This window comes from Elaeis guineensis, chromosome 14, assembly GCF_000442705.2.
Source record: "Elaeis guineensis isolate ETL-2024a chromosome 14, EG11, whole genome shotgun sequence".
Lineage (NCBI taxonomy): Eukaryota > Viridiplantae > Streptophyta > Magnoliopsida > Arecales > Arecaceae > Elaeis > Elaeis guineensis.
Window position 1 is genome coordinate 32,557,332 of NC_026006.2, and position 16,117 is coordinate 32,573,448.

Here is a 16,117-nt window from a genome sequence, read left to right on the forward strand (position 1 = left end):
AGGAGTACTGGATAGCTATGAAGAACATTCTTAAGTACTTACGAAGGACTAAGAATTTGTTCTTGATCTTTGAAGGAGCACCTGAATTATGGATTGAGGGTTATACAGATTCGGACTTTATATCGGATCTCGATGATAGAAAGTCTACATCGAGGTATGTGTTCATTTGCAATGATTGTGCAGTCAGCTGAAAGTATTCCAAGTAGAGCATCATCGTGATTCGACCACAGAGGCTGAGTATGTCGCCACTTCGGATGCTGCAAAAGACTTCTGGTTTAAAAAATTTGCCGCAGAACTTGATGCAATGACATCGGATGCCATACCACTGTACTGCGATAACAATGGAGCCATAGCACTTATTAAGGAGTCCCAATCTCATCAAAAATTAAAGCACATTGAACGGTGGTTCCATATCATACGTGACTACCTCAAAAAGCAATATATCGACGTGCGAAGAGTAGACTCCATAGATAATGTGGCAGATCCACTGACAAAGCAGTTGAGCCAGCCCAAAATGAAAGCCTTCTTTAAGAAGATGGGACTTAGATTAATGGCCAATTGGTTTTAGTCCAAATGGAAGATTGTTAGATGTATGTCCTAGAAGCCAATTATTGGCTGACACACTGTTCATTCTATGACACAAATTTGTATTTAAACTATTGATTTAATCAATAAAGGATTTTTTTTTTCATTTAAGTGTTATGTGTCTTTGAATCGTTCTTGAAATTCATATTACGAGATATATTCTCAAGTATTGAGAATTAGAGCCATGTATGATCGATTCCTAAATTACTCGCGGTCATAGGATAGTCATGGGAATGGTGATCGATCCAGATAGACCAACGCACAGTTCGCTTCTTTCAAGATAAATGAGTCTCTAATCTACGATGTAGAGATATTGAGCAGTAAGTGCAGATAGTTGTTAAAGAATAACTAGTACTGAGCGTGACCATACGAGAGATCACATAGATTTTTATCCAATCATCAGTGATCATCTTGATGCTGTAGTTGTATAATTAATCTCTTGACCTGCAGTGTCACAGTTGCTCACAGTAGACTGCTGTAGTTTGATTACACATAAGCATTGACTCAATCATGAATTTTTGTAGTGGATGTTTGCTTCAATTGATTGAGCTGTACGAGTAAGGTGTGCATCTAGATGGAATCTATCGATCTTGATGGAGAGTAGTCCTATGAGATTTGAGAAATTAAGTCCACAAGTCTATGGCCATAACAGTGTGATTAATGAAAAAGAGTTTTCATTTGAAATCACTATTAGACTTGAGCTAATCGAATCTATCATATGACTGATGATGAGATTTGACGATTTATCCATGACCTGCCATCTAGTCGGGACTCACGATAGAGAGACTATATCATACATTAACTACACTTAGAGGTTCTATTTTAGTTCTGTTGGGTTGCCACTACATATTGCTAGATATCACTGAAGGATTGTGAGAACTCAATAGAATCATTTTGGATCAATAATCCTTGTCGAGTTAGAGTAAAACTATTTCGATCCACTGAAAGGGATTTCAGTGATATCTATGATAGAAATCATGGTATATCTCACTACCAGATAGAATTGAACCTACAGGACCACACATAAAAGGAGAAGGCCTTAATTAGTTATGATTGGGCTTATGAAGCACCAATTTATATGGATTTAGAGAAATTTTATTGGGTTCATGTAACCTTGCTAGCACCTGGGTGAATCCAATTTCACTTGTAATTAGTTTGCTTATATGATAAATTTTTAGCCAATTCCTACACTTGATTTGAACCTAATTGAATTTGATTCAATGGCTTCCAATAGTTTGATGCTTAAATTATGGCTTGGATTAAATTAAGAAAGAGTTTCTTGATTTTATTTATCTTGATTTGATCAAGAACCTTTGAAGTAAATTTGTGAAATCATGTGGGCTAATTTGAGAACCTTTAATTGAATCCCATATGATGGAACGCCTAACACTTGGTGTGGACGTGGTAAATTATGGGTGGCATCCCATTTACTTGGTCCAAGTATATTATGGCTAGGACTTCTAATATAATTAGGAGGGATCCTAATTTGATTAAAACACCCTTATGTTGCCTATTTAAAGGATCCTAGCCTTATCTCTCTCATTATCTCATGATCTCTCATCCCTTGCCGCCACCTATTACTGTGCCCATGCCTCCTCCTCTCTCTCTCTCTCTAGCCCATGCCCTCTCTTTCTCTAGGCGTCCCTCTTGGAGGTAGAAGAGAGGTGGGCGGCATCCCTCCTTGGTGTACAAGGTTTGGCACCAAGTTGGTGCTGGTTTCATCCTCTTCCTCTTAAGTTGTTGGGAGTTAGTTACAACTACTTATTTATTATTCTTTTTGATTAATTGAGGGATCAAGAAAGATTCTTGACTTCTTCAAGAATCAAGAAAGAAAGATCAAAAGGATTCAAGGGTTGATCCCTATCCAGGCTTGATTCAAACCTATTCAGGCCTTCGGTTCAAGCAAGCAGAATTCTAGAGGATCCATTTGAGATCGGCACTATGGATATCCATAGAGACAGGACGCTTGTACTGCTGATTCAGAGCCTCATCAATTACAGATCCAGGAATTGAATTGGATTCAACCCCAATTATAGATTTGAAGCAAAAGAAAAGCGATTCAGATATATGAATTGATTACAGACTTTTCTTCATTCATCCTAAAATCAGTTTATGTTAATTTTAGCATATGAACTAGATCCATAGGTGCTTTCATATGATGAATGCATACTTAGATTAGAAGTATTTTAATCTGATTTTTTTGCTACGTTTTGGATTCAAAAAAATTTTGAAATCCACATGCACTAGCACCTATAAAAAATCTAACGGAACTGGAGAGAGGAAAAGAGAGAGGGAGGGAAGGAGGGGAGAGTTAGTCATAGTCGGTGGTAGCTGTCGGAGAGCTGTGGAGGCCCCCGAAGAGCCTGCGCCATGCAATTGAAACAAGGATGAGTCATCCTTGTTTCCATCACAAAGTCGCAAGCCAACTACCAACTTCATTATGAAATAGCGAAAAAAACCATCATGATTTCATGATGGAAAAAGGGGCGACTCGTCCCTATTTCAACTGCATGGAGGAGAGAGCTCTTCGGGGGCCTTCGTGGCACTCCGACGGCCACCATTATCCACGACCAACTCTCCCTCTCCCTCTTCCTCGCTCCCTCTCTCTCTTCCTCTCTCTGGTTCACCCTCTCCCGTACACCATGGTCATCCATGGCCCTCTGATGGCCATGACATTTCTTCGGCCACCTCCGATGGCCTCTTACAGCCTCCCCGGCCTTTTCCTCTCCTTCCCTCTCCCACTCTCTCTCTCTTTCTCTCTTTCCTTTGATGTTCTGGATTCCATGTTGAAATATATCGATAGACCACCGATATGGTTCGGCACAACCTGAACCACTCGGTTTAGCCAGTTCGATGAACCATGCTACTTGGCAACTGTTATTATAAATATTTTGTGAGTTGTCCATCACTAACATTTCATGGCACGTCATATATATATTATCCATGAAATGAAAAAAGCAGCCTATTTGGAGTTAAATGCAATTTTATCTTAAGGACTTCTATTTCTTGCTCTTTGCTTTCATGGTGGATTTGTTAAGATAGTGAGTGCCTACATAAATTCTACTAGTATAACCTCCATTTGTCTCATTCCTTCCGTCCCAATGTCAATATTCTAGGACTAGCAGCCTTGGTAGCCTACATTATGCGGTCAAGCTTTCCCTTGGTATCACCTTACAATCCTTGTACGTTGATCTCCCTCCTCTGTGCAAAAAAAATAATCAATGTGTGACAAATTTAATCCAAAGGCTACTAAATCTTCATCTTGCTTAATAAAATATGTATTTGCAATTGCTAAATCATAAACAATTACAAACCTAAGAATGGAATCTCTTGCTAAATTTCTATCACCGAAAACCATATCCACCATATACCTTCTCATATTCGATATTACTCTTTCCTACATATCCCTTTAAGTCATCATAAATAATTATCCTTTCTTCCTATGGGATATCTTGCATTGATCCATCAATCTCCAACCAAAATTATTTTTGATTCTCCCAAATCTATTTTTCATGCACTTGAATTGACTATATTAATAATCTCATCACCTACAACTAACTAAATAGCTATTGTCCTAGACTTACCACTTTTCCATTTGATTTCTTGTAAACAAGCAATATTGATTCTTCTACACATCACCTTATCCAGTAGCTCTTAGCCCATTTCTAATTAAAGTTCCAAAATTCCAAATAGCAATCAAATCCTCTTCTTTTGTGTAATTTATTTGCATAGTATTGTTATATTGATGGGATTGATCTTGTCTCCTTGCCAATCCAATTGGTTGCCACTGTGCCAGAATTTCTAGAGGACACCCTTAACCTAGCTAACTTGCTCCTTCATCACTATAACTAGGTCATGTTGTGGCATATTGCTTATGGGTGATGACCTAGCCAACCCTTGCCTACTTATCATGACAAGCGGGTTAGGATTGTGGTGCATCGCATGAAACAAGGAATGTCCTAATGTTCATGCATATCAAGTATGGATCTACTTAACTGATTATCAACCAAAAATCAACCCCCCACCTCTCATCTAGGCTTAGGACTGGTCATTTACAAGTAATTCCTTGATTTCATTAATAATATTGGCAAGCCTCAAGAATTACACTTTTTTAACCATTGGAATCTTGAGATTGGTATTGAGGCAATCACTTAAGTTATGAAATAAGCAATAAGTCTCACAAAAATCCTTTAAAAGTTCCTCAAAGCTCATGCATCAGTCTCATTCATGGCCAAAATAGAGATAAAAACCACCAGATGTCCCACATATCAGATTTACAGACAAGGTACATGGTTATGATATCCTGATAAGGGCTTATATAAGGTCCCATTTGTATGTTGCTAAGAGTGATACGCATTGTAGTATATCAGCCAAAATGTATGAATTAATAGAATAGTTAAATATTGCTGGGGATATGCAAACTAACTTAGTAATGCATAACTTTTCTAGCCTTAAAAAAAAAAGGAATAAGGCACCCATGCAATTCTAGGGAGTGGCATTGTGCAGGGTGGCCTGCCAACATGACCATGGTTAACCCTGACATTCAAGATAGCCAATAAGTTAATAAATCTATATTCTGTTGTTAACGGTGCCACAAGTGCTTGGGCCTGGTGATGCACCAGCAGAGTGTACTTGTTACCCTTATCAAATAATCTAGTGACTACTTTTCTGACTGCACATTATTTTCTATACTCATCTACCTTCTAAAACCTTTTCATGATATAGTGGTATAAAAAATTGTTAATGCAATACAGAGTTTGATTTGATGATGTGGTTCTCCAATATCTGGGGACATGAGTTTTTGAACAGCTTTCTAGCTACTTGGACCAAAGAGGGAAAATTAAAATAAGAAGATAAGGATAAAGTAGTCACTTATGGATACCATACTAAACTCAAAATATAAAAAGTTTGTAGAAAAGATTTTTGGCGAAGAGCAAGAAAATAAAGACAATGACAATTGGGTAGTCGTCGACCATGGTTTGCTATACCGCCCCATACTGCCCCGTATGGGGCATACTGTACCATACCGGTATGCTGCACCGCTCCATAGCGATACTACCGTATCGTACCCAACTGCATACCAACACTATAATAGGATTTTAGCAGTACGGGATCCAGTATCAAGATGGCGAACCTTGTCCTTGTCACCGCCTCCTCCTTCACCTTCTCTTGCTCAATCTTCATTAGTTCTCTACTAGATTTTTTTTCACTAATTTGAGTTAATCAAGTTTTTTACCTTTTACTAATAGCTGATTCATCTCTTACAAAATTCACATTTCCTTGAAATACAAAAGATTAAAAATTGAAGTTCTTGATAAGTAACATGTTTCCAGACCGAAATCATCTGTTTGGTAATTGAGAAAATGAAAGAAAGATAGATCAGAAAGAGAAATGAAAAGGAAAGAAAATTGGAAATTTCCTCATGTTTAGTCGAAAGTAACAACCTTGTAAAGAAAATTGAAGATAATGTGGTGAAGATAAAGGTTAAGTTTTCATGAACCAGTTGTGATTGTCCTTTCCTTTCTAAATAGTACACTTTAGAGATTTTAAAAAAAATTAAGCTTGTTAGAATTTCCTTTCTAAATATTGGTCCTTTATTTTCTGTTTTCACCCTAGAATTTCCTTTTCAGTACCAAACAGTGAAAAGGAAAATTCCTCTCTCACAAATTTTCTTTTCTTTTATTTTCTCAACAATCAAAGAAGGCAAGAGACCCTGATCCCTCACGTCTCATGAACTCAGGAAAAACTAGAAAAGCTAAGGGAATCCACTCCTTCAGCTTCCAGATGATGATATAACACCATAATCTCACTTCACCACATAAGTGCTGTATCTCAGAGATACAATAGCTGTTAGTAAATTGTAAGAAACATAACACAGTATTAGCACTATATATCACATTTACCCTTACATTCTACACCTTCTAGGGATACTTATAATGCAAGAAAGAAAGGTATAAGTTTATTTTCTAGTCCTACATTGGTGCACATATAGACCTTTAACCCCTTGTAAGATGCAATAAAATGTTTCTTTATCTAACTAACCAAGTATGTACTGTCTTTCTTCAAGGTGATTCTAGCAAGCAAACAATTTTTTTTATTGGTGCATGAGAAGAAGTTGCACAGCATATAAACGAATTTTCAAGCTAAAACACCTTTTCTACATCATGTTTGTGTTACTCCTTTCTTTTTCTCTGCATAAAGTGCATTTTGCTAAAAAAAACCCAGCTATAAGATAATGTTCTACTAGAGGTTTTTGAGCTTAAGAAAATATATAATAATAATGATGGAAACTATTAGGCTATAATTGATGAAGATCCAAGATTGTCTCATGATGTACTAGAGGGCAACAACATAGGGACTTTTGCTAGATTTAATTTCAGTTGTCAATTTGCTGTATTCTCCTTTTACTTGTGGTTATTTAAAGTTTTTACTGGACTATTCTGACTCAATGCAGAGATTGAAAGATCTCATATTTTTTTTTGATAGCTTGATGGGTATAGTTACTGTAATGGTACTATTCATGGAAGTTCGGCATCTTAGTACTGGATCTCATACCAGTACCATCACATTATAGTGCCAGTATGCAGTTTAGTTCAGCACGAGACAACGTACCGAGTGTCGGTATAGTATGAGACAGCGTATCGAGTGTCGGTATAGTATGGTACAGTATGCTCCATATCGGTACAATATGCATGCTTCATATTGGATGGTACAAGACAGTATGGCGGACCATGCCGTGGATAGTAACCACACATAATAAGGGTATTTTGGGGAGTCTAAAAGTCTCATTAGTGTTTCATTTTCTTTAAATATAGTAGGAAATTTCATAAGCAGATTTTATGCAGAAGCTGCATGAAATTTCAGGTTTTCTTTTTTCCTACACCGTGATGTTGTAAACAGAGCATGAAGCTTGTAATCCTAGGGGTCATTCCTAAGTCCCACGGTTGGTCCAATTCTATCTTGTGCCTTTCCTTTACCCTTTTCTTCTTACTTGTTATTTGTTCAAGTCCTGACCAATCTTTCATTTAACCACTCTTGACCAAGAAAATAGTCCTAATTCTATAGATCTTTCACCTCATATAAGTATCTGATTTTTCATGGACAATTCCAGAAAGTGCTTCATTTTGACTGTTCCATTGAATTAATCCTTGCAAACCCGATCTAAGCCCTAGCATCCTAAACCCCATATTGGATAATAGTCATTATTTATCCATTTTTTTCTTTCCAAAACATTAATTTTTTAGTTCACTTGCATTGAAAACTCAGGTCTAAACCTGAAATTGGAACAAGTCTGTATATCAGCCCAAGCATCCTGAAAACCTATCAACTTGAACTAATGCATTTCCCCTCAGTTATCATACATTAGTTTGGTATCAGAGCTTAGGTTACCAACCAACATACACTGTTCGAGGACAATCTTGATATCAAAGCGATATGAATCTTTTTACACTAGAATAATGGGATGACTAGTACATTAACATACATTATAAACTTGATCCAGTTTTGAAATCTCCACAAGCCTTTGATCAATGTTATTCCAGAAAAATTGTGAGTAGATGGATCACAAAATTTCCTAGTTAGGAGACCTGTAGTTCTACATCATTGGCAAAGCATCAGAACCCCCAACAGCCCCAGGACATACAAGGCAAAGTATCACATCAAGGACATCTCGAGGACTTCATCAAGCATGCGAAGAAGAAATGAAGGCGTTCGATAAGTTTTGTCAATATGGAAGTCAAAGTAAGGATATATAGGGCGTATCATGATTCAAGAAGTGATAGAAGAGCCAAAAATGGGAGATGATTTCTACCATCTGAAAAAATCAGGATGAATTTGTGATCGAGACAGCCAAAGAAGGATGTTCACAAGATTCTGAAATTATCACTGAAGATTAAGAAGCCGCAGCTGACACATCATTGAACTCATTGAAATCAATGAAAATTTTGCTTAAGGATAGATTTGCGAAAGTTATGATGATCATAAAGTTGTTTATATTAAATCTCAAGAATATAGACTTCTTCCTTTCATGTCTGTCTGTTTTGGTGGAAGACTGCTTGGGCCAACTCCCTAGAAAAAAATTATTGAACTCTAGAGGTTGTCCGGATTATGTTGAGGATGTTCCACATGTTCTGTTCCATTCAAATTTGCATCTCAAGTTTGGGAGCTTATTTCTTCAGCTTGTAATCTTGTTATTCCACATCACTCTTTACAATGATTGTTGCATACCGTATCTGGAGGAATGGCAGAACAAACTCATTCAGCAATATGTTACTCAGGTAAGCCCTTGTGGGGTACTTGTAATAAGTGACTCTTGAGAAGAGTTTCCCACCTCCCATTGCTATAGTAAATCAAGCAATTTACCTTCCTGATGAGTTCAACCAAAAAAATAAACCAGATGGAGTTGGATTACTCGATAGTTTGGTACTCTAGGGTGGCCTCTGCTCTTTGAGCCCTTCTTCTTCTTGTCCTTGCATATCTTGGCAACAAGTTACTGCAAGGATTCCAAGACCAGTTCCAATGGCATGCTGTGAGGTGAACATTATAAGGTGGGTGCTGATTTTATTCTTCAATTTGAGATTATCAAGGTCGGGCATACATTCTGGCTGCCGATTCCTTTTGGCTTAATCAATCCCATTTGTTGAGTTATATGCTGCTTAGAAGGGGTTAAAGCAAGCCCATGTCAAGTTCAGCTACATAGATTTGGCTTTAGGGTGACTCAAGCATGGCAATCACCTGGACCTAAAACCTCACAACTGTGGCTCATGTTATCTCCATCTCCTCTTGGATGTTCATGGTCCACTGCTCATAATCTGGCTTGGTTCTGAGAAGTATCCAATGGCTTGGTTGCAGGTTGGGTTATTGATATCTCGGACACAATGGATTGAATGGATTCTTGTCCTTTGTGATGTTCCAATGAATGCAAAATCTACCAACATGCAATTAGCTTCAGCTGATTTGTCACTACTAATTTGTTTCAGCAGTGAGACATGAACTCATTTACTTTTTGTCTTCAAGAAGATCACAAGATGCCCAGAGTCCAAGATTTGAATTTTTTTTTCCAGACCTATGGTGGGCATCCATCAGTTATCATTCAAACATGTAAACAATTAAAGCAGCTTAAGCTTTGACTGAAAAAAAAAAAAAAAACTCAAGGCAAGTTACCACACAGCAAAAGTGACAAGAAAGATCCAGAATCATTTCATGATGCATCAAACAGCTGCAACTTAGGAATTGTTATGGTGTAAGAGGGAGCGCATCATTAATCCCACATTGGTTATGAGTCGAGGAAGACTCTGGCTTATATGGGATAGGACCTTCTCTTCCCTGTGAAGCGCCTTTTAAAGGGCAAAACTATGAGGCCCCGTGCCATAGAGGCCAGAGGACAAAGGAGACAATATCTCATATATGTGGGAGCAGAGACCGACCCATCTGAGCCACGAGCTAACAGGAACTTATATAGTTTTAGTTGACAATTTGCTATATTCTCCTTTTACTTTTGGTTATTTTCAGTTTTGAGTGTGTTATTTTGAATTGACTGATTAAAATACCTCAGATATTGTCACCTTAATGGATCTAGTTATGCCACAATACTATACATGCCTCATTAGGGCTTTTAACGGAGTCTAAGAAACTCATTAGTTTCTTTTTTCCTTTTAGACGTGGGAGTTTTGTAATCAAATTTTAGACAAGATGAATAAAATTAATACTCTATAGCATCTAATATGCTGTTAACTATAACTTTTGTGTTTCTACGTCAATAACTATGGCTACAAACAAGTCAGGTTGGCTCGCCAATTAGCACATCCAAAAAATTGAATCCAAGCCTAATCTATTTTTCCACCTAGGTTGGATCAAATCAGGTTTAGTTATATTATTATATCCGGCCTTTTGGTCAAATTAGATCAAGAATAGTTCCAATAAAAAACACAGCATAAACTGATTACAGAATTAAGACATTAACAAATTATGCAAGAAAATAATAATTCAACATACAATCAAGGTTTTATGTCCCGGCAAGATAGGGGGTGCCCCAGCCATCCCATCTCGTTTCTTTGAGAAAATGGGACCAGCACAGACTCAAAACACTGAAGCCCATCCACGTAGGGAGAGAAGAAGAAAGAGAAAAGAAGAGAAGAAAGAAAAGATGAAGAAAGGAAAAAAAAGAAAAGAAAGAAGAAGAAAAATGCAAAAAAGAAAGGAAGAAAAAAAATAGAAAAAGAAGGTACAGAAAAAGAAAGAAAAGAAGGAAGAAAGAAAGAAAAAAAGAAAGGAAAGAAGAGGAAAAAGATGGAGAATATCCACCGAGATGCATGATCAAGAATGCAGTCGAAATAGGACGGGACAGCGGGGCATCCCGTTTCATGAACAAACCAGAACACCTTTGTCCCATAGGATTTAAAACCTTGCATACAATATTACCAACAATCCATTCCACATGATATTTGATTGACCCCCACAAATAAATTATAATCAACAATGCAAATTGATTATTGGTGACTAACTATAATAAAGTTTCTACTAAAAGCAAAATATTTCCTTAAACTCAAAGAGGGTTGTGAAATATATAGGCTAGTACCTTCTGGTTCAGATTGGGGTACCTAATGATTCAAATTTAAACCATTTTCAAAATGGGCCGTACTTTTCAGTCCAAACCTAATCCAAAAAACATGGGTTATTTTTGGAATAGTTCCAGATTTAAGCCAGTGATGCAGGCCCATACAGTGTGGCCAACAAAGGAAAAGGAAGACCCAAGAAAAAGATTAAAGAGAAAACAAACGAAGAAACCACATTGCTCTTGATAAGAAAAGCAGGACAGAAAGGTATTCTTGGCAGTTATCCAACTTTAAAGATTAAGAAATATTTCTGGTATAGGTTGTCTTTCAAGTAGGGGTGCTAGATAAAGGAATCTAGAGTTGATTTGATAATTTATTATCGTCATTAGTTGACTTATCAACAAATCTCAAGTATCTTGGGCTGATTAATGCAGAATCCTCAACAATACACTGCAGATCTGGCAACAATATAATCATAGACGGCAACGAAAGAATGGAACTAAAGAAGATAGAGAAGAAAGAGATTAGACAGAGAGAGAGAGAGAGGCATGGACCGGGCCAAGACTTTTTCTTCTAGCAAAGTAGCTCTGTAAAACTCCAAAGTTCATTGCTTTGCATAGAACATTATCTGTAGAGACCAACACACCTAGAAAACATTGTTTCCTACCCAAGAAAGGGTTCACTATTTACCTACTATCACCGTACAAGTCCCTCCATATAGTATAACACCAAAAGACTCATAATCAGTCTAAAATTCTGCTACATCCAAAACCTCCAAACAAACACTACATAAAAATAAATAAAAGATACCATTAGTCAGGACTCCTAAAATCTCTCAAGGACTTTCAGAGCAAATTCTATCTTTTTCCGCACAAAATCTTGGCCATTCGCTGCATTTGACACTTCAATATGATCCTCTCATGCTCCTAGCAGTTGAATGAGGACCCAAAATACTTTGATGGTTTGCTGACCTCATGATTTGAACCCTCCATTAGTATGAACAGCCATCTGACTATCTGAGTGCTTTCAATGCTGATTCTTGTGGCCATTGTGTCCTCCCTGGCATGCAACAAGTGATCTTTACCCTATCACATCACAGGTCAATCCAATCCGCTTGCAGCTCATTCCAGTAACAAGTTTTCACTAACTATTTTTTCTGTTTTCCTTGGACACTCTAGTCCAGCAAGAATTTTTATCAGATATGCATTGAATTGATCTATGCATCAAACGTCTAAAACATGGTATTCCGTACCGGTCCGAACCAGCCAATACATCTTGTATCGTACCGTACCGGCAAAGAACTGGTTCGGTTATAGCCGGTACTGTCTGACACCGCATAGTTTGGTCCGGTACAGTACGGTCCGGCACCGGTTCGGTCCGATACAGTTTGATTTTCTTTTTTTTTTTTTTTGGCCATTGGATGGGATTTTTTTTTTATTTTTTTTATTGTTGGTACAGACCAGTATGGTACCGCACCGTACCAACCGGCTACCAACACGGGGTCCGGTACCGGTATTTAAAACCTTGGTCTAGATACTTTAAAATTTTCCTATGTTTTGGCTTCTACAAACTGCTAGAGAGTTGGACTCATGCAACAATGAATTCAAACAGTGATAATATGGTTAGTAAGATTTTGTTCTCCCAGAGATTGGTTAAGAATCTCGGTATTAAAAATTTCTTAAAAAGTGTCATTTCTTTTCCTTATATCCTTATGCTTATTGGAGGGTCTAGATGTGAAACATTTGAAAAACCCAAGCAAGTAATGTATAAAATGTTCAATCTTTTCTTTATAAAATTTTCAAGATATGTATAAATTATTATTTTGTTTTATGTGATCTTGCATCTCTTCTTCGTCATGTCAAGACAAATATGTGGCACTTGTCCAAATCTAGTTCTCACATCCGAGCCCATGTAATGCAGATTATTTGAAACTAGTCAACTGCGAACATACTTATTTTCCTTGCCAAAGTAGCTTCCCTGCAAACATGCATTGGTGATCAAGTTTTATCTTATAATCATTAGCACTTCTATAAATTTGGTCAAAGACAGACATGTATTTTGTAAATAAACATAAACATGGCACAAAGTGTCTACGGAATTCACAATATCAGAAAGTGTTAAGAGCATTCAAGAGGCAAAATTTACTATACAGAAGCAAGCTATATGCCATGTTGATGAATTCAGGTTTATTACCAACACTTCCTCATACAAGGAAACTGTCAACATGTGACATTCATAGGGATCCCAAATTTGCAAGAGTGATTTTTGAGAATGTCAGAGGTTTGAAGCTCCAACATTCGCAGCAATATAAACTACATAAATATAGAATTCTTTATATGTTCAAAATGGCCATCATATGCATGCTAAGTCCTCACTCCTTTAGATTGGTGCTACCACAGAAAGTAAATGACAAATGAAAAACATAGTGAAGCATGATGAATTCTTGAAAGAAGTCCTGCATATTGCTCCTTAACTTTTGTGAATTTTACATCTATCTTACAGGAAAATAAATAGAAAACTCGAGCTAAAGTGATTGTGTGGTGCATACCAGGAAGAAATGCAAGTATGCCAAGCACCATAAGACCATATGCCTGGGATCGTTCGCCCTGCATGTGGCCCGTGAGGATGAAGAATGACAAGAAGAGAAGAACTGATCCTATAGCAAGAAGGAAAAGTGCGAGGGCGATCGACTTCCTTGGAACTCTATCAAGAGCTTTAGGGTTGTAGGCAAATCGGAGGTCTTCTTCTCTGACCATTCCACTGTCATCATCCCCTTCGTCCCCGGCAAGAGGAGTATATCTAACATGCCGTCGTGACGTCATTTCTGTCGGCCCCCAGAAGGGCTTCGATATGCAGCTGTAACTGGAAAAAGCAATCCCTCAGCAAAAATTGAATCTCAAAAACAAGGCCTCCAAATTCAACGCAAAGAATCTAACGCATTACAGTAGAATCTAACTTGAGACCATCAGCGTTCGTTAGGAGTTAGACAACCTTAGTGAAGATGAGACCTCTCTCCCTCGCGTTTATGGCCCCAAACTCAACCCAAATCTCAAACCAAGGCAGAGCTGTGACCCTGAGATCTTTTAATGGTTCAATTATCTGCACGGAAAAAGGAAAAGTGTAGTATCGAAATTACTCAGGATTTGCCGGTCTCGCAAAAGGATGGATCGGAGAACCAGGGAAGAATCGCTCACCCGATGAACTAAGAGCTCGTGAAGATCGTCGACAAAGAGGGACAGATCTACTGGCTTCTTCTTTTGATACGTTTCAGTGCTGGATTCTTGACTAGCGTTTGCTCTGACTCGGAAGAAGGGATAGATCAATCTATCTATATAATAATACTACTCGAAGAACCGCACTTTCAAAAATATTTTTTTTAAAATCTAATTAAATTAATATATATATATATATATATAAAATAATATTTATTTAAATTTTTAAGATTACCCTATATTATCAACTGTCTATATAAATAGATTTTAATTATAAAAATATAATAATATTATATATTAATAATAAAATTTAATGTGAAGAGATATTTTTTTCAGGTGGTATAACAAAACTTGTTTGAGAAGCTGAATTACTATATTCAAATACTCCTTTACAGAATATTATTATATATATATATATATATGATTAGTAAAGTGACACAGGGATATTAGAAGTTGCATTCCAAGTTGATATATAAGATTATCAGATAATCTCTCATAAGATCACGTATCAAATTTTATTTTTTTATTTTTTTATATTTTTTAAATAAAAAATAACAATACAAATCAATCTATATAGTAATAGTTTCTATATAATAATCTATATAATAATAGTAAAGTAATATTATGAGTAACATTTCAACGGATAAGATTATAAGATAATCTCCTACAATGCCACGTATCAAATTTTATTTTTTATTTTTTTATATTTTTTAAATAAAAAATAACAATATAAATCTGTGTATATAATAATAGTAAAACAATATACGGGTATTAAGAGTAGCATTCCGTGTTGACACGTAAGATTATAGGATAATCTCCCACAATGTCACATGTCAAAAAAAAATTTTACTTTTTATATCTTTTAAATAATAAATAAAATATAAAATTATGGTAAAAAAATCTATCTCTCTATCTACATCTATATAATATAAGTAAAATAATAAATAGATATTATGGGTGAAATCCTATGTTGACACGTAGGATTATGGAATAATATCCCAGTGCACCATGTGTCGAGTCTTGATTTTTTTGGATAGCATGCTTTTTCTCTCTATTTTTCATGTCGAACCCCTCGCGAGCCTTTACAGATCTCTAATGCTAAATCCATCCCTAGCTTTTTATTCCACCTCTCCTCTCCAATCCTCGATCAAACTTGCCTTCCCAGCTTCAAAACGACTACGCTAACGCGCAATGCTTCAAATCCCTCTCTATATAATAATTATTGGGTATAAAATACCCACAGCCGAAGTCCTCAGCAGAATCTGCGCAAATAGACTCCGTCCAGACTCCTACGGGAGCCGGGCTCCATCCTCAACATCAACTGCCGGTAAGCCTTGTCCGGACTCCTACGGGAGCCGGACTTCGCCTTTAACTTTAATTGCAGGAAGACTCCGCCCGGACTCCTACGGGAGCCGGGCTTCGTCCTCGACTCCAACGGCTGCAGACAGACTTCGTCCGGACTCCTACGGGAGCCGGACTCCGCCAACAACTTCAACCGCAAATAGACTCCACCCGGACTCCTACGGGAGCCGGGCTCCGTCCTCAACATCAGCTGCCGGTAAGCCTTGTCCGGGCTCCTACGGGAGCCGGACTTCGTCTTTAACTTTAATTGTAGGAAGACTCCGCCCGGACTCCTACGGGAGCCGGGCTTCGTCCTCGACTCCAACGGCTGCAGACAGACTTCGTCCGGACTCCTACGGGAGCCGGACTCCGCCAACAAATCTCAACCGCAAAAAGACTCCGTCCGGACTCCTACGGGAGCCGGGC

The 16,117-nt window shown here is 37.4% G+C and overlaps 1 protein-coding gene across 5 annotated transcripts in view; it reads right to left on the reverse strand.

Moving 5' to 3' along the window:
• The window catches only part of LOC105061349 (uncharacterized), a 31,393-nt gene extending 16,930 nt beyond the window's left edge, over window positions 1-14,463 (reverse strand). For 2 of the 5 annotated variants that reach the window (XM_019846059.3, XM_073248845.1), the window contains exons 1-3: window positions 14,333-14,463; window positions 14,130-14,237; window positions 13,687-14,000 (exon numbers count right to left, since the gene is read on the reverse strand). In XM_019846059.3, the coding sequence (XP_019701618.1) occupies window positions 13,687-13,960 (274 nt within the window). In that variant the 5' untranslated portion in view covers window positions 13,961-14,000; window positions 14,130-14,237; window positions 14,333-14,463. Of the gene's footprint in view, window positions 1-13,686; window positions 14,001-14,081; window positions 14,238-14,332 lie in introns of all 5 variants that reach the window. The other 3 variants (XM_073248844.1, XM_010945367.4, XM_019846060.3) reach the window with 3 other exon arrangements.
• Window positions 14,464-16,117: the final 1,654 nt, after the last annotated feature.